The 22,055-nt window shown below is 43.8% G+C and overlaps 1 protein-coding gene across 1 annotated transcript in view; it reads right to left on the reverse strand.

Annotated features, from left to right (window-relative positions):
* Positions 1-1,188: 1,188 nt before the first annotated feature.
* RSPRY1 (ring finger and SPRY domain containing 1) overlaps positions 1,189-22,055 on the reverse strand; it is a 36,302-nt gene continuing 15,435 nt past the window's right edge. Inside the window, exons 4-16 of the mRNA XM_071757273.1 lie at positions 18,611-18,663; positions 17,416-17,528; positions 15,659-15,785; positions 14,247-14,305; positions 13,808-13,874; positions 12,999-13,130; positions 12,101-12,216; positions 10,920-11,063; positions 8,602-8,713; positions 7,384-7,486; positions 5,069-5,221; positions 2,935-3,039; positions 1,189-2,009 (exon numbers count right to left, since the gene is read on the reverse strand). Of these exons, the coding sequence (XP_071613374.1) occupies positions 1,913-2,009; positions 2,935-3,039; positions 5,069-5,221; positions 7,384-7,486; positions 8,602-8,713; positions 10,920-11,063; positions 12,101-12,216; positions 12,999-13,130; positions 13,808-13,874; positions 14,247-14,305; positions 15,659-15,785; positions 17,416-17,528; positions 18,611-18,663 (1,381 nt within the window). The 3' untranslated portion in view covers positions 1,189-1,912. The remainder of the gene's footprint in view (positions 2,010-2,934; positions 3,040-5,068; positions 5,222-7,383; positions 7,487-8,601; positions 8,714-10,919; positions 11,064-12,100; positions 12,217-12,998; positions 13,131-13,807; positions 13,875-14,246; positions 14,306-15,658; positions 15,786-17,415; positions 17,529-18,610; positions 18,664-22,055) is intronic.

A 22,055-nucleotide genomic window follows, 5' to 3' on the forward strand; every position in this document is an offset into this window, starting at 1 on the left:
CTGCCAGGAGGCACCAAGCCCCATCCCTGCATCTGGAAACATTTCAAACCTCAAGGGATTCTGAACTTCAGGGATGCTGGGGCAGTGCTGGTGTTCACCTCTGCTCTGCTCACTCAGCACCCAGCAGGAAGGGGCTCAGCCCTGACTGGCAACCTGGATCACAGCAAAACGGGGGGAAGGAGAGGCAGGAGGAAATGAGGTTCCCCTGGCAGAGGTTTGCCAGCCCAAAACAGGCGTCCAAGGTGGAAGAGAATTCACATCTCAGCAAAGAGACTTTAACCAGCTCTCCATTGGTGGATCCAGTCTGTATTTGGGAAAAAGTCTGCAAGAAGATGATGGACAGAACTTTCCTCATTCACACACTGCACTCCAGAGGTTGAATGCAGACATTTCCCCCCCCACTTTGTTTTGTTTAAATAAAATCTCTGGATGGGATGTAAATCAGCAACCTTGAGTTAGCAAAGGCAGAAGGTGCAAGGAGCTGCTGGAGAGCTTGGTTTGGTGATCTGTGTGCAGGAGTCTCTGCTCCTGGTTAGGTCAGTAGGAAACAGGAGTGGTCAGCAGGGAGAAGCAGCCTCAGCACAATTCAGATAATCAATGGTTTTAAAAATCAGATGTATCACAGCATGAGAACACACAAGAACTGCTGCTGCTGCTGAGTCACCACCAAGAAGTGGGATGGTTTGGGTGCAAGCTGTGTGTGAGTTTAAGTAAAGTATAATTTAAAAAAGCAACCTGAACAAGTCTTGGAAGGGACCAAGTCATATCCTCAGTTGGTGCAAAATAAGAAAAACTCCACTGATTCTTGTGCTACTTCACTGACACCAGCTGGGAACCTGATTCCTTGTAGAAACCCAGTAAACCAGTCAAAAGCTGCCTGCTGAAATGCATTTGTAACAAATGGACATCACAAATGTGGAATTACACAGGAGCATACATTTCCACTCTATGATTGCTACCAAAAACATGAAATGTGGCCCCAAACCTGCTTGGCAAAAAAGGTGCATTTTTAAAGTTACAGAGTAAGACTGAACCTGCTGTCCAAATAACATTTCTTTAAATAACCTGGCCCAAAATTCTCCTCCAATCTAAGATAGCTCAATAGTTCCAAAGTGAATAAAACTTTCAAAAACAACACTGATTAAAAAAGATGTCAATGATACCTTAAAAAATACCCAGAGTATCAAATTAATTCCAGTCCAGCTTTATAATTAGTTAAGAATACCTGCTGAAAATTATATTCTCACAAAAAAAAAAAAAAAAAGTGGGTACTGAAGTTAAAAGCATCAGAAATATTATTTACTTGAAAATACCACCCATCTTTTAACATTAAAAAACAAATCAGAACATTCTTTGGAATCACCAAGGTATTAAAACATGTGAGTTCCTCTGCAGTCTCCACAGGGTCTTTTCCCATCCATCTGTGCACATTCCACCTCTGAGCAGTTGAACATCCACTGCTGGAGAACACAGAGTCTGACCAGCAGGAGCTACAGGAAAACACCTGCATCCTCTTTTTAGCACTGGCTGCTGCCAAAAACAGGCTGTGGAGCACAAGGCAGAAGGGCCCTGGTTTAGGAGATATTTCCATTTTTTCAGCACCTGGGACAGGCGAGAAGGGGGAAAGAGAGAGAGACAGAAAGAGAGAGCCTGTGCTGTGCCCCTGCCTGCAGGACCCCAGAGCCCGCAGCACCCTGACCTCCAGCTCCTTCCTGCTGGAACCAGCTCCTGCTGCTGCCAACTGGGAAGAGCTCCTGAAGGATTCCATTCCTGGGATAAACACATTCCAGGTTAGCATGGAACCCGGCCGTGGCTGTGGGTCTGTGTGCATAAGGTTGGTTAGAGATGCTTTCCCCTCTCAGTGTGGGTTGGAGTTCAGTGAAAACAAATCTGGGGTGGTTCTCCCCGTGTGTCATGAAATGTGAGAGATCTGTCTGACCCGGGTTTGGATTTCCTGTCGGCACAAAGGGCAGGTCTCCAGTTGCAAGGCACACTTCATGCACAGGTCACTGGAAGAAAAGAAAAAGCAGTTAAAACTTTCGTTAACTGTGCGAAAGAAAACAAAGAAAAAAAAAATGCAAGCACTAAGCAGTTTGTTTATTCTGCTAGAAACGTGGTCAAGAAAGGCTCTGTGCAGAGATCAGGAACTGCAAGGGCTGCAGATCCCCAGGCTTTGGGAGGAGCTGCCCTGGGAAGAGCAACTGACAGACCCAAAAGTGTGGCTGCAGCTGGCTGGTAACACACCTGGAACTGTCAGGGATCTTATCCCTTTTTTGACCTGGAGAACAGCAGTGCCTGGTGTGAAGCTTTCTCCACTTCTTGCTGAGGCACACTGGGCACATCTCCTTCCACCTTTGCACCACCCAAGCAAGAAGACTGCTTCCACAGGCACTCTGAACCACCAAGGGACTGGACCTCACTGGATTAATTTCACAGGAGGCTCTTTAAATGGAGGAAAGTGTAATTATGGCATTACTCATCCTGCTGTCCTGCTGTCTAAAAGATCCTGTTTGATCTTTTAGATTTGTGGCTTGACACAGTCCACTGGCTGAACATTTGATGAGTACTTGATTATATAATGAATTCTCTGCTCTCCTCACACAACTTGGATTTCACAGCACCAGTAATAAGAAGGTAAAACTTTTGATATGAGGAAATTAAGGTTTGGTAGCCACAGAACTTCTCCAGTGCCAAACACCCCCACAGTGAGAAACTGTAGGTTAAGATGATGATAATTCCCCCCACTCATGGCCGGGGTGGGGGGAATAATGGAACCACTGTGCTCAACCCACCCCTCAAAGGAGGTTTTCCTGCCTTGATGCTGGGTACTCAACCCGGACAGGCAGGGATTGCATCTGGTCTCACCTAAGCTGAATGCCAAACGCCCCTTTTCCCGTTTCCTGGCTTTCTTTGGGGTTGCTTTTGAGGTTTTACCTGTGCCCACAGGGCCTGAGCTCTGTGTCTGCCAGCTCATCACAGCAGAGGCTGCAGCAGTTCTCCCGGATGCTCACTTGTTTCAGCAGTGCCAGGCGCCTGTGTCTGCAGGGAGAGACAGAGGAGTTTGGCTCAGAACAAAGGCTCAGGACCTGCAGCAGGACCTGCAGCACTGCCCTGTGCTGCTCAACACTCCTGCTGATAAAAATCCATCCCAACTTCCCACAAAAAAGGCTTTACACACCCAGGGATGTTCAGAACACCTTCAGTTCCCTGTTCTGGTTTGCCAGAGAGGGACAGAGAGGGTGTTAGATTACAATTCTTCCAGCTCCCACAGCTGAACACTTCAAAATAAGAATTGTTCTTTAGTATCTATGGGCTTTTAAGAGCTAAGAAGAAAAACAACTGCACAACCCCATGTGTCAACAAAATTCAGAAACCCTAAATTCTGTAACACAAAGAATAGAAATGGAAAAGAAAATCAACAACTCAGTGTGCCACCTGCCACAAGGGAGAGGAAATGGATAAAAATCCCCCAGTTTGATGGACCAGGACGTTTCCTGTTTGGAATACAGACACTACCAATCAGATCTGCAATGGCAGGGTGACAGCTCTGGCCCAGTCCATGCCCCACACACCATGCATGAAATTCAGCACAACTCTGCATGGATTCATGTCAAGTCTTGGGGGGGGATAATAAGGGTCCAACTCAGGCCCTGGCCTTTTTTTCCTTTCACTTTTAAGTTCATAACTATCTTTTTATTAAGGACTGGCTTCTGGTCTCCCAACACTGCAGAATGATCTCTGTGTACAGTGTCCAACCTTGAATGGAGCCTCTTGGTGCCCTTGCACACCAAACAGCCTCTGCCTCCAGTCAGGCATTAACACAAAACCAGTTTCCTCCCAGTTTCTCTCTGCACCTTTTGGCAAAATCAGGTAACAGCTCTCACAGGCAGTGCTTAAATATTGCAAGAGAAGTGCCAGAGTGATATCACTAACAATGACATCTGATCATCAGCTAGAAACTACAAGAAAAAACCCCCTCACCTAGAGCACAACACACACGAGACAGAAGAACACTCGGTTTGAAAAGGGGACTGACCAGGAATGACAATTATCATCATCTTAAAGAGTTCAGTCAGAACTTCTCACTTAAAGCTCCTGCAGTCACAACCAGGTGTAAATTACTCTGGCTGCCTGGGACTACCCAGTGCTCTTCCAAGTTGCATCTGATTTCCTGTGCCTCAAACTTTGCCCTGTGTGACTCAGAGTAAGGTATTTTTTTTATTTTTAAACACTGAGACACTTAAGCACCTGAAGTACACTTGACCAGGCAGCTAAATAATTCAAACCCAGCCTCTGAGTTTTATTATAGCCACCTGCAACAAATTCCCCCCACTTAATCAGAAGGAGCAAAAGATGATTCCAGCCACATTCAGCACTGCTCAAGGACAATCTTCAGACAAAGCCACAAATCTGGGGTACAGCTGCAGGACAGTGTTCCAGTAAATTATTTTGTTACCAGTGACCCAGATCAGAAAAGCTATTGCTTTTTGTTCCTGCAAGGACTTTGTACTTTTTAAGTACAGGAAAAATGTATCCAAACCTGTTTCTGCATGGCTTGATTTAAGTGAGAAAACAATTTAAATTTGTATAACCTTTGTCAGTACTATCATTTACAAATGGGGAAATTTTCATCTGGGTCATAAAAGAAGGACAGCTTGAAGTCTTACAATCACTCAGTACCTCCACAACATCAATAATTAGATCAAGTTTAAATACAACATTTTTTTTTTTTTTGATTAGGACTATATTTCCTTGACCAGCCTAATCAATCTTAGATGTCAGGAAGCAATTATACAAGAAACAGTTTCTTGTGCAGTACTGGAGTATGCTGTGTTTTAACTTAGTTTAATATTAAAAAAAAAAATTAACTGAATGGATTTTGGCTGTTTCTCTCCTGTCCTACTCATTAGGTTCCCCTGGAGCTGACAGTCTGCTCCTTTTCTGAAGAGCCCTATGGATGAGTGACCCCATAAACCAACTTTGCCAAGCACAACAAACAGTGCAACTCAGAAGTGAAGCATTTTATTTCTCTGTGTGCAAACACACTCAAACCAGACAGGAGGATTACCTGGGCAAAATGATTTTCTCTTCTGCTGTCAGAAAGGCATAATCATTAAAGGTACTGAACTTCATTGGTGGTGGGTACTTGAAAGGTTTTGCCCCAAAGTTGAACTCACATTGTTGGTAGGACATGAAACTGGCTGCAGCAAAAAACCCAGACCTGCAAGATGATGAACAACAGACAGGGCAGAGTGACTGTAACAGCTGTAAAGCTTTCCAGCCATGTTACTGCTACTGCCAGACAAAACCACCCTGAGACAAAGAGACAAAAGTTCCTTCAGGAGAAGCATTCAGTGGGAGAACAACCTGTAACACACCCTGTTTCAGCTGCACATATTTCCTTGTTTAGTCCTCAAATTCTGAATGGACTATTAGGGTTTATCAGGATTTACTATTGAGTAATTTACTACTGATAAAGGCTGCCTACAGTACAACCAGGATTAGTCACACACAGCCCAGAACCTGATCCTCTGACACTGAGGAGTTGTTCTGCTGGTTTTAAAGCTGTGAAGAGTAAATTCCAACTGCAAGGGACGTGTCCATGTCCACCCCTCCTCTGCTTCCTTGGAGCAGGCACAAATCTGAGGAACCTGAGATGCTTGGGCTGTGTGGGACCCATGAGGCAAGGTCTGAGCTCTCCCAGCACAGCACCTGCCTGCTCCTCCTTACCCTGGCAGGATGGCCAGGGACTGCTGTCACAGCCACGCTGACACCTTGGAACAATACCAGAAATATCACCTCTTTCCACTTTATTTACTGAAGGGCTCAAGTTGAGAAACACCCTCAGTCCCAACCAATTAACACAATCTGGTGAGCATCCAGGAGACACCTTCCAGGAGACACCCTCCAGGTGACACCCCTCCAGGAGACACCCTCCAGGTGACACCCCTCCAGGGGACACCCCTCCAGGTGACACCCCTCCAGGAGACACCCTCCAGGTGACACCCCTCCAGGGGACACCCCTCCAGGGGACACCCCTCCAGGTGACACCCCTCCAGGGGACACCCTCCAGGGGACACCCTCCAGGGGACACCCCTCCAGGGGACACCCCTCCAGGGGACACCCTCCAGGGGATACCCTCCAGGGGACACCCCTCCAGGAGACACCCCTCCAGGAGACACCCCTCCAGGAGACACCCTCCAGGGGACACCCTCCAGGGGACACCCTCCAGGGGACACCCCTCCAGGGGATACCCTCCAGGGGACACCCCTCCAGGAGACACCCCTCCAGGAGACACCCCTCCAGGGGACACCCTCCAGGGGACACCCTCCAGGGGACACCCCTCCAGGGGATACCCTCCAGGGGACACCCTCCAGGAGACACCCCTCCAGGAGACACCCCTCCAGGAGACACCCCTCCAGGGGACACCCCTCCAGGGGACACCCCTCCAGGTGACACCCCTCTAGGTGACACCCCTCCAGGTGACACCCCTCCAGGGGACACCCCTCCAGGTGACACCCCTCCAGGGGACACCCTCCAGGGGACACCCCTCCAGGGGATACCCTCTAGGTGACACCCCTCTAGGTGACACCCCTCTAGGTGACACCCCTCTAGGTGACACCCCTCCAGGGGACACCCTCCAGGGGACACCCCTCCAGGGGACACCCTCCAGGGGCAGAGCAGAGCACTGCAAGCTGAAGAGACAAGGTACTCTTTGAACTGCTCTTTACTTGCATCTTCAACTTTAAGAAAGCACAAATGAAATTTAGCTAAGTAATATTAATTACTTAGCACAGTAATATTAACTTACAAAGTACTGTAACATTTTATTAAGCTGCACAGGAATCTTCTTTTTCAAGTATCACACCTGCTTCTCTTCCCAGAAGTAAAAGACTGATTTTTTTCCATGAGAATGAGAGGAGTTAGCCATGTTAATTTTAATAGATTTGGAAAAATAAACCTAACACCTCTCTGCACTGCTACCAAGAGATGTGCTCCCCTGCTACTACAGAAACTGTCCCCAGTGAGCAGCAGGATTTAACAGGCAGTCTGCAGCATTTACAGGACTCAGGGCTGATTTTTTAAAACATAAAATTCCTCAGGCAGTAACAGAAATGTGTTCCCTTTGCCACAGACTCATCCTGTTCAATGCTGTGCTGGTTTGACAGCAGAAAACATCAAGCTGAACCTACCCTTACACCCTGAACACCATCTATAAAATTACATCCTCCTCACTGATTTCTAAGCAACTTTCAGCTGGGAACCCTGCCTAATGATGGCTTCAGGTAAGCAAATAGGAATTTACATCTCAAATGGGAAATACTTTATAGGATTAAAAGAGTTACCCCCTGTCACTGTCCTTCCAAGTGAGCACATACTTACACAGCAGATGAAAATACTTGCTTCTCAGCAGGAAGCTGGTTTCCATTTAAATAGAAGATCATTTGCTTTTCTTGCAAGTCCAGTAGAAATCCTATTGTGTCTCCTTACACACAAAACAGAGATAAATATATTTAACTTCTGTTAGATGCCACCAGCTGATACAGTTATTGCTTCAAGTATCACAAATCTCACTATGAGTTGTGATACTGTTTGCAAAAGCATAAAAGGAAGAAATACTGATAAAGACAGCAACAAAGAAAAAAGAAAACCAGGACAAAATAGTAAAAAAACCCTGTATTTTATTCTGCCAAAGTATTAAGACTACATAATTGTAGTATTGCAGAATACTTGACAAAGCCAGGAAGAAGCTGCACTCTGTCTGTCCTTCACTGTTTTGCATCATCAGGACACATAGTTGCTAAATTCTGTTTCTGATATGCTTATGCTAATTATTTGTACTAAATGTTCAATTTAGCCATCCTTGGGGGAAATTTTTTAATATAAGAGAAGGTGGCACAGTTCACACAAGCCTGGCAAGCCCGAGATGGAGAACAGAGCTTTGCTGCCCAAAAAGTTACCCAAAAATTCAAAGCAAGCAAGACAGGGCAACTCCTCCTTAGAAATAAAAAAAGCATTAGAAATATAACAATTAAATTATTAATAATAATAAAATAAATAATAATAATAAAAATAATTAATAATATAATAAATAATAATAGACAATAAATATAATAATAAAATAGAATATCAAAAATATAAAAATAATAAAATATAATAATAAAATAAAAGCCTTAGAAATAAAAGATTCAGAGATCAAGGTTTTCCCCTCACTCTAAAGCAACCTTTTCAACCCAGAAAGGGTCATTTTAACTCTGTTTTTGTAGAACTACAACATCTGGAATAAAGTTATGATTCAGTGTCCAGCACTGTTAGCTGGTGCTATGATTTGTACTCTGCCTATGAAAAGAAAAAGCATTTAACCAACCAGGTTCTCTTTACACAGACTGAGGAACAGCAGCATGGTGCCTGCTTCAGGCTTTTAGAGCACTGCAAACACGAGGAAGGGCACAGTAATTAAAACTTAAGCATCATCAGGACTATGCAGTAACTTCTCAGTACACCCCTACTGACAAAGATGGTTTCTAGACACCTGCAGGAGAAAAAAAAACAAAAAACAGAACTCCCAGCAGGATAAAGAGCAGAAGGAGGAGTGAGTACCTTCTTTCCAGCAGGGATGGGAGTGGGGTTTACTTCTGGCATTGTACCAGATCAGCTGCCGGCAGCCATCGTATGCACAGGAGTATTCATCATCCCCAATGCCATAACCTTCCTTTGGAACAAGAGTGAAGCATCAGTCTGCAGCCATTCCTCACACAGAAGGACTCAACTTTGCTGTTCTGTGACTAAACCACTCCTCCAAGAGGAAGGAGGGGTCCTCCCACCCCCCTTTTTTAAGCCTAGGCTTTGATTCGTTTTCACATCAAAAGGAATTGGATGGGGTGGGAAAAGGGGAAGAAGGGAATATAATTTCCAAAGTTAATTTCCAAATTTTCTCTCTGATCTCAAATCTCTCCTATTGAACTATTTAAACTAGAAGGCCAGCACCTAAATAGCCAACTTTTTGCATCCTAAAAGTCAATGTAGAAGTGTAACCACTCTTATCTTGAAGTCCCAGTACCAGCCTTGCAATACCTTCCCCCAAAAGAACAAACCCAGGGTCCCTTCACTGAATTTGTTGCATATTGTGCTCCTTTCCCTGCCAGCCTCCCTCAGTTCCTGGGTCCAAGATAAATGCAAAACCAGAAGTTTCAGAGTATGAGAAGAATTTGCCATGCAGGGAGTCCAAATGTGAAACCCAGGAGTGTCAGAGAAGGGAAGTTCCTTGTGCTCAGCATGGATTAAATCAAAGTGCAGATCCTGGAGAGCATCTGAGAGAGAAGCCTCTGATGTGCCAGCCTGAAGCTGAGCCTGGCTAATGGGTGTTTAATGGAATATTTAGGCCTAGGCTTTTTGCTACCCTGTCAATAAAGAGCATGTGGCTGCCCTGCTGACCCTGCCTGTGATATACCCAGAAGAGATCCTGGAATTTCAGGCTGACACCTGATGAACTGACAGAAAAGTAGCATTTAGCCACCTGCAAAACAGCTGCAGCAACAGAAAATGACCCTGCTCAGAGATGCAACAGCTCCTACTTTTATGCCTTGCACAGAAAGCACAGACAGAAAAATGCATTTACACCAAGCTGCTCAACTGGAAATGGGAAAAATCTTTTAAGCCTCTTAAGAGTCTAAAGACAGACACAGGGCCTTTTATTTTCCATAATACTCAATGTCTACACTGCCTGTGCTCGGGATGGGTCTGTATGGTATTTCTGTTTGTGTTCTTTTTGTTTTGTTTATATGGGCTTTGCTTGCTTGCTTTTTTCTTGTTTCATTTTGCCTGTTTTTTGTTTTTAATTTAAATCACACTTGCAACTCTGTGTCTGAAATGTGAGACTGGGCTTTGGATGTGGTGCAGAGATGTGCATGTTACAGACCTGCAGAGGACAAGGCTATTTCCAGGAATTATTAGAAGAAACAGAGCAAGACCACTGAACTCATGGGAAGAATTAAGTGGTGAGAAAAGCCACTCTCTCACTCCTGCTGGGTTTCTTGCCACTGGTGTTTGTTTTTTCTGGGTGCATTTCTCTCATAGCCCCCCCATCAATATTTACTCCTATTATTTGCCTCTCCTCACATCAGCTTCTGCATTTCACTCAGCTGCAGAATGACTTCTGCTACGATGGGAAATGAGCACTTTTAACTGCTTATCTCTACATTTTATGTGTAATTCTTTCCCTAAATTGAAGTCCAAGTAGGAACAGAAAGCCATGAAATTACAACACTGCAGCAGGGCTAAGAGCACATTTCTTTCTCAAAGCCAGCCAGAAGCCCAAGCTGAAAATCCCAGCACTGTGTCCTACACAGCTTTTGTAGTCAAATTCTAGCTTGCCCTTTCATGGGTGTTTGGAAAGCTGGCAATATGGGAAGTCCTCTGTAAGCTGAAGCAGAGAGGTTTTTTGGGGTAAGCTGAAGCAGAGAGGTTTTTGGGGTAAGCTGAAAGGTTTTTTGGGGTAAACTGAAGCAGAGAGGTTTTTTGGGAAGCCACCATTACTCTTTCCTAGTGGTACAGAAATACCAAGGCCATTCTGCTGCAGCATCCTGAGCTGACAACAGCCATACAGAGTTAAGACAGTACCCACTGCTGTAATCCAAAGAACTTCCAAGAAAAGACCAAGGCACAAGAAATAAGCAATTTCCCTTTTCAGACAGCAGCAAGTGCAGGGCTTGTGCCAGCAGTGTCTGTCTGGCAGTGACAATCCAGCCCTTTCTTGGACCACTAAATGCAGCAAAAATAGCTTCATGGAAGTAGAGAAAAACTGAGGGAAAGGTGCAAGTTGCTCAGGTACTATCACAGAATAACCAGAGCTGTTTTCATGGGTGTTCTGAGTATGAAAATACTGGAGTTACCTCATTGATGACATGAAATGCACTCACATGATTGAGGAATTTGCTGTCTTTGGTAGCCCATCCTATCTGCATCACTCCTGAGGTGATGACTGTCACTTCATAGTACCAGACTCCAGAGTCAACACAGAAGGTACATCTAACACTTTCAAAGGAGGAGGCATCACACCGAGCCTACCAAAACCAAACAGAAATTAACTTCCCACAATAAATGCAATAAACAACAGCAAATAAGCCCCTTTCTTCCCTGGATCAAGTTACTAGCACTGTAAGAATAAAGCAACATGACTGTAGAATGACTTTAGACAGAAACTGACCTTTATTTGTAGCAATAGTTGTCACACTAACAAGTAGGGCAGACTGAGAATTGCTCAGTGGCAAAGCACAGGGGGAGAGCAAAGAAGAAGGAAAAAAAGGGGGAGAACAAAGAAGAAGAAGAAGTGGGAGAGCAAAGGGGGAGAGAAAAAAAGAAGAGGGGGGAGAGCAAAGAATAAGAGGGGGAAAGCAAAGAAGAGGGGGGAGAGCAAAGAAGAGGGGGGAGAGCAAAGAAGAAGAGGGGGGAAAGCAAAGAAGAAGAGGGGGGAAAGCAAAGAAGAAGAGGGGGGAAAGCAAAGAAGAGGGGGGAAAGCAAAGAAGAAGAGGGGGGAAAGCAAAGAAGAAGAGGGGGGAAAGCAAAGAAGAAGAGGGGGGAGAGCAAAGAAGAGTTGTTAAAAGTCCATTTAAAGATTTAAAGACAAAGACCAAGACAGGAAGACTCAAGTCACTGATTGTGAGCTGACTGCTGGTGTGAAGGACAGAGAAGCATCCAGTGTTAGTTCATGAAAACCCATCTGTAAGCAGGCAAACAAGTTTTTTAAAAAAGTAGCAGAGGAAGGAAAAACAACATATGGTTGAGAAAAATCCTACTGCTATGGGATTTTCAAGACTAGAGAGGATAAACAAATAAGAATTATACTTTGTGAAAAATATTTGGCAAATGAGTGAAAAGCCAGCACAGGTACAGGTGTTACTTTTACTGTGAACGTTTGTACAACTGAGATTGGTGTAGCAATGTTAAAACCCTTGGACAAAGCAAATTTTCTATTCAAAACTGGCAGAAAAGTCCAATTCACTCTAGGAAATCACAGGAGCAAGTAGCAAACAAAAATAGTTAAACCCTGCCTTGTTCTCCAGACTCCTTTTTAGGTCAAAATCATGAAATTATTTCCCACCTCTAATCCATGTGGTGAGATCTTCAGGTATTCACTGACATCATTACTGTTCAGCATAGCCCTAATGTTGGTCAAATCAACCTTCTCATATGTAAACTGCCTGCCTTCTTTTAAAACTGCAAAATAAAACAAGTTTTAATCAGTGCTGCAGCAAAATCTCACTGTAAACATTTCCCGCAGTGGCAATCAAGCTCTCCAGGACCCAGCTGATTTTTGACAGAACCCAAGGAAAGTGACAGTATGAAAACAGCTTTCCTTTCACCACCCTGGGTGTCAAATACCCTCTAAACATAAGAACACGACCTGTGCCTGTGAATAAAGCCTCTCCAACCTAATCACTGCTCTCAGGAATTCCACAGGCAAAAGTAAATTATCCAACTTCACACCAAAATGCCATTCTTTCAGGATTTACATATTCATTCAGCACTTGCATATCCAGCTGGCAGTTTGAGACACTTTCACTTTTGATCACCAGACCCTGTCTTTAAAGGCTTCAATAATTCCTTCAGCCTGTGCACTGCTGGGGTCTGATATTCACCAGGGTGTGTCAGAAATTCAGCTGTTCCACCTGGAGGCAGAGCAGCACAACTGAGCTGCTCTGCCTGCCTGCTGCAGCCTGGCTTGCAGGACACATGGTGCAAAGGAGAATTTTCACTGCAGCTCCAACTTGCAGAGTACAAACCACTTCCTTTCACAGACTGAGAAAAACCCCTAGTTCCATGCAATTACACTGGATTTGTTGTATTTTTATTTATTTTTTTTTTAAGGAAGAGGTATATTTACTCCTCCACAAAGCAAAGTAGTCCTCAACCTCTTTGGAGAAGTGAATTTACTACATTAATAATTACTAGTATTAAAAATAATGACTAATATTAATTTACTGCTTCATTATACCTACACAGATTGTCTAAGCTCCACTGGGCACAGAACCCAACCTGGCGTTTCAGATAATCTGGGTTATCTGTCCATTTCTCCAGCAAGATCAGTTGGTCACTGATGCATGAGTCAGAAACTGTCATCTTATTTTCACCTGCAATTTAAGAGCAAAGAATGATTCATTGCTATAAACCAGGGACAGCTTTGGGTACAAAGAGTAACATTTTACAAATATAAACCTCAATATTAAAACCAGCCTGAAATTCTTTTCCCAAACAGACATGGAATTAACCCAGCACTCAGCACTTCTCAGCACAGAGGTGCAACACCAGCAGTCTCAGCTGTTCTCCCTCTCTCCAGTACAGGTTAATTTATTTTCCAGGTAACAAAAGTCTTAAGTCTTTATGTAGCAATTTCTAAGCTGAGGACTGAGTTTCAGGAAATCTTTTAAAGGTTTGTGGGTGGGGATGTCACTCCAGCAATAAACTTTGCTTCCTGCCCACAAAAGTGCTGCCAGAGCTGCTCTCCACCACCAGCACAGATTTATTTCAGTGACAAAGGCCTCGTGTCACAAGTCCTTCTGGAGCCACTTCTCCCTGGGAAGCACTGCACTGAGTCCCTCAAAAATCAGAAGTGTTTTGAGGGGTATCACTAAAGCCCCTTATATAAATAATGAATAAATAAATATAAGTAAATAATAAATAAATATTCCTCCTTGCCTGTAAAGGACAAACATTTCTCTTTGACATTTGTGTCCCCACCAGTCCCCCAGTGCCATCAGCTCCAGGGGGCAGGAGAAGCCAGAGCATGGCTGCTCAGGGTGGTACTCACTTGTCTGTGCAAACTTCTCCAGTGCTATGAGTGCAAAAAGCATCACTGTGGGGTGGGACTGGAAGTTCTAAATGTGGACAGCAAGAAAGGTTATTTAATAAATATTCAATAAGCACAGCTGGGTCACAGAATGCTTTGGGTGGCTCTGGAGCTCACCCATCCCACCCTCCCCTTCAGAGCTGGTCTGAGCAGATCAGGCTGCTGAGCACCTTGTCCTGCTGGCTCCTGGTGAGCTCCAAGGATGGAGATTCCACAGCCTCACTGGGATCTCAGCTCCCCAGAACATACACTACCAGTGTGTAGTGACCATAATTTTTCACAATAATAATCATAACAAAAATAAACTGCATCATAACTGCTCCATATGGACACGACCATAATTTTTCACAATAATAATCATAAAAAAATAAACAGAAACAAAAAGACCAAGCACACTTACCAGGCTGTGAAGTAAATACTCCAGGATGCCAGGGCTGAGTAAGCCTATGCTTGCAGGACCTGCAGGAACATCAAAAATTAAATCCATGCATGGGAACCATCATCACACACAACTTCTGCACAAGGAATCACAGCACACTGAGAACTTTGCAGCAAAGCAGAACTATAAAATAGAACAATTATCATTGTTCCCAGCCCAATATTTGCTACAGGTGTGATATTTACCAGCACTGTCCAGTGACAAACATTCAGTTTACCTGCTGGAAATAGACAGAGTTCCAGCCACACCTCTGAGATTTTGAAGAAAAGCTCTGCCAGTCTCTGCTTAGCATCTCCATGCTTGTTACTCTCAAAATGAGGCTGCTCCCCTTTAATTTCCAGAGTCAAGGTTTAGAGATGAGCTCCATTTATCAGCAGCCCCAAATGAGCAGCCTGCTTGTTAATTACACTGACTGCAGCAGCACCATGGCAAGCAGCCAATTAGTAAAAAAAAATGCCCTGAAATACTGTATACAAGACAGATACAAGGGAATAAACTCTGGTTTCTGTGTATTCTAACAAGGTGCAAAAGATTCCAGCACAGCCTTAACTGCTCTGCTGATACAGCAAGATCTGCTCTGTGGCCACAAAGACAAAAGTAGATACAGGATTTGATTTTCACTTAGTATAACAAGGCAGAAGCATTATAGTACAAAAATGCTTCCTGCCCTTGTTTTTTCCTTTTTTTTTTTGACAGAAATATTAAAAAAAAAAAAATTAATAACCAGTGGGTGATACCAGACAATCCTTCCTCATTTTCCTGCCTGCTTTCAGAAAAAGACCAAAAAACCAGATAGAAACCCAACCACCAGCAGGAAGGAAACTTGATAATTTCCAGCAGGGTACCAGAAATGACAAGGGACTAAAAAACTCTGTATGAGAAATCATCTCAAATTAGAATCCCAGCAATTTTCTTTCAAGCAACACAGAAGAGAGAACCTTTTCTGCTAACTGCAATAGGGTAACACATGTTTATTGGAAGGAACTTGATTCATTTTTTGTTTCTACACAGATTCCAAGACTGCTAACTTTGTATTCCTGCCTCCTGGCTGAAGATCTTTGTATTTCCAGCAAGTCACACATAGCCAGGGTAGGTCTACACACAGAAAAACCTGATAAAGACAATGTACCATAAACAAACACATCCACAATCCACAACTGGGCACCAGAGACATTTGTTCTTTTTAATTATCTGGGATTTGAGTGGCTCATTCAGACCCAAGCCAGTGACTGTTCAACATTTGAATCACCCAGGGTCTCCCTGAGCTGCAGAGCATTTGGAAACATTCCTGAAGGAGTTTGCATTGCAGAGCTGAGGCAGAAGGTGCTGTGGGGAGGCCCCTGGGAGCTCCCAGCAGAACCCCAATTCCTTACCTGCCAACTTCTCTGCTAAGCAGCCCAGCACTGCAGTTGTGTTCCTGTGCTTGGCAGGGTGGGAAGCATCCTGGCAGGCAGCAGCTCCACTTAAGTTCAATATTTCTGTTAACTTCTGTAATGCATCCTGAAAAAGAACAATTAGAAATCTCTCCAGCATTACTGACAGGTAGAGTTGTCACCCTAACTCAGTAGAGTACAAGTTATTCTTACACTGTATTACCAATATTTCATGTTACCACATTAAAGACAGCATGGCTACAGCAGGCAGGGAGATAAACTCAACATCCCCAAGATTTGTAACTTTTAATTACCACCAGATTGGTGCTCATTCCTGTGACATCCCTGGATTACACAAGGGAGCTGCCTACAGCAACATAAATCTGAAGAGCAGGCAAAGGCAACAATACCAACCAGCACCTCTGGCACTACTGTTTCCAGAGGCCTAAAAAAAAGTTTTAAAAAAATTCACACCCTTTGCCAAAAAAAGGTCTGGTTTAGACCTTAGAATTGGGGACTGAAAAGATATGCCTCAAAAAAGGAGCCCACATCTCCATCACAAATGTAGGATGCTACCAGCTTTACAGGACATCATGAATTGTGTTCCTGAGTGCACAAATGGCTTTCTGTAGTCACACTAAATGAGGACAATAAATCTGAAATGCCATGCTTGGACTTGCCTCATTCAGGCAGTTTGGTGTGGATAGAATTCAAGAAAGGTCTCAAACATCCCTTCCATTTTCAGAGCAGCTAATGGGTTATTATACAAGTTATGCCACAGGGAGAATCCCACCCCAAAAAGCTCCGAAATGCCCCTCAACTTTCCAGGCTTCATGAAAGTTTCAGCTGCTTCAGACTGAAACTGCCTCATTTCAGGCCAGGGTCTAATTAAAACAGAAGAGCTCCTCACACTGAAGTCATCAGCAGGCCATTTGGAGGAAAAAACCCAAGTACTGCTCAAACTGAGTAACCTGATAAGGTTTTCTGACTTGTGTTCTGAGCCACACTCACATCATTTCACTGCTCTAGAGCCTGGTGTTTGTAGAGAGGCAGCAGAAGTAGTAGATTAAGAAATGAAAGCTGCAATGATATCATCAGTTTCTGATGAAATGAGGTAGCAATGAGCATCTGAACCCAGACAAGCTCTGCACCAGCATCATGTTCAAAGGGATTCACACCCTGAAGCACTTAAAGCTCTCACTACAACTCCTGTACCAAAAGTCTGAACCCCTCTGGTCCTCTTTCCATCCAACACCAGACCAGTGCTCAGGAAAAAAAAGAAGCATTCAGAGTAGCCAAAACTGTACCTAGGTATTTCATAGTTTAAAACAAACACTGCTTGCTCAGCACCCCCTTGCCTTGCGTTCCTGAAGTGCAGGGCAAGGAAGTTTCAGCAGGGACTTGTAAATGTGCAACTTGCCAAACTTGAGAAGAAAACACCAGAACTTGCACTGAGTTTGCACCCTTGCCTCACAGAATGTGCCACAAAGCAGGAGAGGACAGGAATAAAAGCAGCTAAACACCAAAGGCCACTTGTTTGCTCTTCCCCGTGGACCAGACCCTTATTTTTTTCCCTCTATGGTGCTTCCAGCATTAAGCAGCAATCAGATACCAAGCCACCACAAATTACCCAAATTTCCAATTTATACCCATTTTTAGACCAGCCCACAGGGTTTTGCATCACTTGTGAAACCCACCCAGAAGTATTTTGGGTGTGGCAGCCACAAGGAATTGAAACCCAGAGGCTTTAGACTCACTTTTGTTGGCAGGGGACATTCATCAAGCAGCAGTGTTATAACAGCTGGTCCCAGGGGATCTTCTAATGGAATAACTCTAATTAAAGATTGGACAACTTCCAGCCAGCCTTCATCTGTCAACCACAAAAGAGAAATAAAGCTCAGCATTAACACCATGATGCTGAAGTGTTTGAAATAAATGTAAACTGAAAAATCCTCAAAATTACCCAGGGAGTTTACAGACATTGAGAAAAAACAAAAGAAAAAAAAAAGGATAAGAAGAATTTATTTTTTTACATCTATGTCTAAGTTTGCAGTAGTTCAGAAGTTTAAATTCAAGGATAAAAAAAAAATAAAAATTGCAGTGAACCCCTCTGTTGTCTGGAGAACAATCTTGCCCAGGCCAGAGCATCCTTGAGTACCCACCAGTTATTAGGAAGGAAAACTCAGGGTGAGTACAAACACTTTGCTCAGTGTTGCTACTCAAGGCTTCGGTGTCCATTCTCAACTCCTAACTCTTATTACAAAATATTAGTTCCCTCTGGAGTGAAAACAGAGTCTGTAACTGCACAGAGGTGAGCAAACCTGGAGAGACTCAGTGCTCCCTTCAACAGTGACAAGTAAATGTAAGGAATACATCAGAGGCTGAGTTTTGTTAGCACATTCCCCAGAAAACATTTTAATGAACTGCTGTAATATCTGATCAGCTGATTAACTTATTTTTATATAGAAATACATTTCTTAAGACCAGTACCAACTCTAAAACAAACGAACAAAAATTTAAAAATCACCAGAAACTTGGTGGAGGTCTCGAGCTGGAAGAATTTCCCATTCCATAGCAAAGGAAAAAAGAAAAAAGCCCTTGAGCAAACACAGCTCAGCTTGTAGGAGCTGCAGAGTGGAGGTCTAAGGAGAGCAAAACCCCCCCACACTGGAGCACAGAGTTTTAAACCATGTCTGCAAACAGACATTGCCCATGGCCTGGAGTTCAATGCTGTGTCTGGGGCCATCCCTTGGCTGAGCTCCTGGAGATAAGAGAGCTCATAAAACCCCAGGCAAAGGCAGCCAGCTGACTGCAGCCTCTGAAGGGCAGAGCTGTGTCCCAGAGCTACAGCCAGGCAGGAGGGGTGCAGCTAACACCTATTTTCTTGGCAAAGGAAAGGGAGATGTGAGTGCCCTGGAGTCAACTGGAATGGGCAGCACAGGGCTGTGGTACCTGTTTCTGCCATCTCATGCAATGTGATCATCGAATAAGGAGGCTCCTGGTCACTGAAAGAGAGATGACAGAGGTCAAATGTGTGACAGTCATCAATATAATACACCAAAGAGGATAATGCACAGACAGGAAGTCAATCCAGTAAGTATTTGACAAAAGAAAGTTAGAGGCTGCAGACTGCTAGTGCTGCTTTCCAATCTGGCACACAGATGGGAGGTGAGACTTTTTCTGGCTCCAAATGAACCCCTCCACATCTACAGGAGCTGATAAATTACAGGATCCACCCCTGCAAGCCCAGCACAGTGCTTGGGTGCAGAGCTGTTCCTTTGCAGGGTTCCCCCACAACAAGAGGAACAAGTGTCAGGGGACATGAAGTGAACCAAGAGCAGTGCACAAGGGACATTGCTTAAACACTGCATTTCCCACAGAAAATTCTCTGCTGGACCTGGAAATGCATTTTTATAAAAACCACAGCACTGAAAGGCAAGCCACCTGACAGCATCACAGACTTCAGACTCTTGTTAATGAGTTGTAAGAAACAGTTAATGCAGTTTAACAGAAGGTATTTAACCAAATGCCCCTTTCCAACACAAGAAATATAAAAAGTTGAATTAGAAGAGTTCCTCAAGCTGGCTGAAGAAGAATCTATGGACAGTGCTCATCTGAGCAGGCACTGAAAGGACCCAAAGCAAGAGCTCAAAATCCTGTTCAGTGAGCATCTCCAGGTCCAGAAAAAGCTTTTGCAGCAGCATGTTCAGCACTGCTGAGGCTTTGGGAACTGACCCGAGGTTTAGAATATGCTCCACACTTCATTTCTATCCCACACACCTCAGAAATAAAACCAGAAGTGCTAAATACAGATAAAGTTTAGAAAATTTCAACACAGAATAATCATGCAGATAATAAAGCTACCTACTTTGGAGGGATCCATGATAAAAGTCTCAGTTTTATGTAAAGTTATTAAAACACATGCTTTTCTCAACAAAAAATTAACACACTCAAACATCTGCACAAGAAGAGGGCAAAGTAGAGACACATTTTTGTATTGCCACAATATTGGAAACAAACAGATCCCACTCATCTCTTTGCCTTACTTCTGGAAGCCAATCTGCCCAGCAGGAAAAAGCAGTGCAAGCAGGATTACCTTGAGAGAAAGGGTGTAAAGACTCAAATAAAGAAACAAGTAACAGAAGTGCAAGTAAAGGCTATGACAAAAAAAGGAGGAGATTTTGATCAGCAAGATTTCTGGTTCAGTCATGGGAAGCAGGTGTCAGCACTGAGCTCAGCAGAGTTCTGTCCCCCTGATTTGCCATTTTAACCACTGAACCTCCCCACATCCCTTCCAGCACACACCCCTCTCATCTGGAAACAAAACAGTTATTTTGCCCATTTCTTAGCTTGTAAAGCAGCACTTCAGATCAACTCCAAAAATTAGTACTTCTCCTCCTGAGGCTAGGGAATGAAATTTAACTCCTTTGCTTCTAGCAAGGCATTATTATCTCTAGACACAAGAGGAAAAAAACAGCTGTGAGATATCTTAGGTCTTAATTTTCAGAACTGATAAAACCAACAAATAAACTCAAGAAAACCCAAAAAAGCAGCAAACATGGAAAGCAATGGCTCACTGCAGACCACAGTACAAGAAGCTGATTTGTAACTCACCTCAGAGCAGCCCCACATATTACCTTCAAATTTGGAAAAAAAAAAATGGGCAGAAAAAGGGTCTTTGCTTCCCTTTCATTACCTTTTGCCTTTCAAAGCTGGACTATCACTCTGAAGCCTGAGTTTCCAGCCTGCTGCTACTTACACAGTTTCATTTTAGCTTGACCTTATTCTTGCCCATCTTTTGTCACAGAGGTCTCTCACCTTCAGCTGGGTGTTTGTAAAACTGAAAAATCACTCTAGGAAGAACACCTGATAAAGGTGCATACTTATTCCTACAGTCTATCACACTGAAAACCAAGATTTCCAGACATAGATTATTACTTTTCTCCCCAAGCAAAGCATTCCTGTTAATCTAAAAAGAGTTATCATTAGCTTCAAGTCCAGGAGAAAGACTCCTTAAATTTTTTTCATACGTATTTAGGTGAAGTTTGCCTCCTCAGCAGACCTTCCCTCATTCATAGCTGTAGGTCTTGGTCTTATCTCCAGCAACTTTTAATATGAAGCTGCATCTTGCTGCCTTAACACAAAAGAAGGGAAGCCAGTTATACCCAAAAGTGGCACTTTGGGGCACTCCAGGAAAAGACAAGACACTGGTGTGAGGGAGCACATCTAGCAGAGGGCTGGAGAATATGAAACACAAGCAAGAAGCTCAGAGAAAAAGGTTTGTTCATCCTCCAGGGGGGTGGTGGGAAGGAGGGGAATCCATACTGCAGTCTGTGACCATGTGAGGGTGAAGAGCAGAGAGGAGAGAGCCAGGATGTGTTGGAACATGGGAAACTCCAACTTTTAAAGATATTTACTGATTTAAAACATGGGGATGGATGAACACTGGGATCCAGGGATCCAAAGAGGTGCAGAATCTCCATATTCTGAAGGTGCTCAGTGGATAAGGCACTGAGCCACCTGCTCCAGCCAGACCTGGGTTTAAGCAGGAAAGTGGAATGGATGAACTCTGGAAATCCATAATCACAACCTGTGTGATTCTGTGAGCCTGAGGGAGTATTTCACTGGCTCTGTATAGAAAAATGAGCAGCTTCAGGAGTTTGTCAGAAACAGGACTCCAGGGTCAGTGAAATAATTATGCTTATTGTCCCTCAGCAGCATAGGAAAGCATTTAGGAGATTACTGAACTGACTGCAAGACCCACAGGAACAGGATCAGCTACACAGCAGTGTTGTGAAACAGCTCAAAGAGCTGAACCCAGGGGAAAGGGGAAGGTCTGCAAGATTAGGGAGACAGTTGAAAAAAATCTGCCATTATTTTACCTTAATGATTTGAAGACAGACCAAAATAAAACCTGTTAAAAAAAGCCCAAACCCCTTAGATTTAAATATTCAGGGCAAAAAAAGCCCAAATATTTCAACTGAAAGTATTTTACAGCAGGAAGGCAAGCTCTGCCTCTGCAGGCACACACCAGAGTACCAGTGCAGGTGCAGGAACCAAGGCTCTCCCACTATCAGCTTCAGCCACTTCAAACCCAGCCCCAGCTGGGATGCTGCAATAGCATTTTTCCTTCTGTTTTGGCCTGTCCAATTCCTAGCCTGGACCTCACCTGAGCTAACTTATCCCATCATTTTAGAGGTCCTTGTAAAGCTTCGTACAAAGCAACATAAAGCAAACAAACAAAAGGATGAACCCATAAATATCCCCCATGCCCTTAATGGATGCTTTGAGTGTGCAAAGAATGCAATCCTGGGATCAGGAGTTGAAGAGTCACAACATGCAGGCTTTAAAAAGTAGTCAGACTTATAACTGGAGATAAAGCCTCAGTCTGTTCACA

Source organism: Heliangelus exortis, chromosome 13 (genome assembly GCF_036169615.1).
Source record: "Heliangelus exortis chromosome 13, bHelExo1.hap1, whole genome shotgun sequence".
NCBI lineage: Eukaryota > Metazoa > Chordata > Aves > Apodiformes > Trochilidae > Heliangelus > Heliangelus exortis.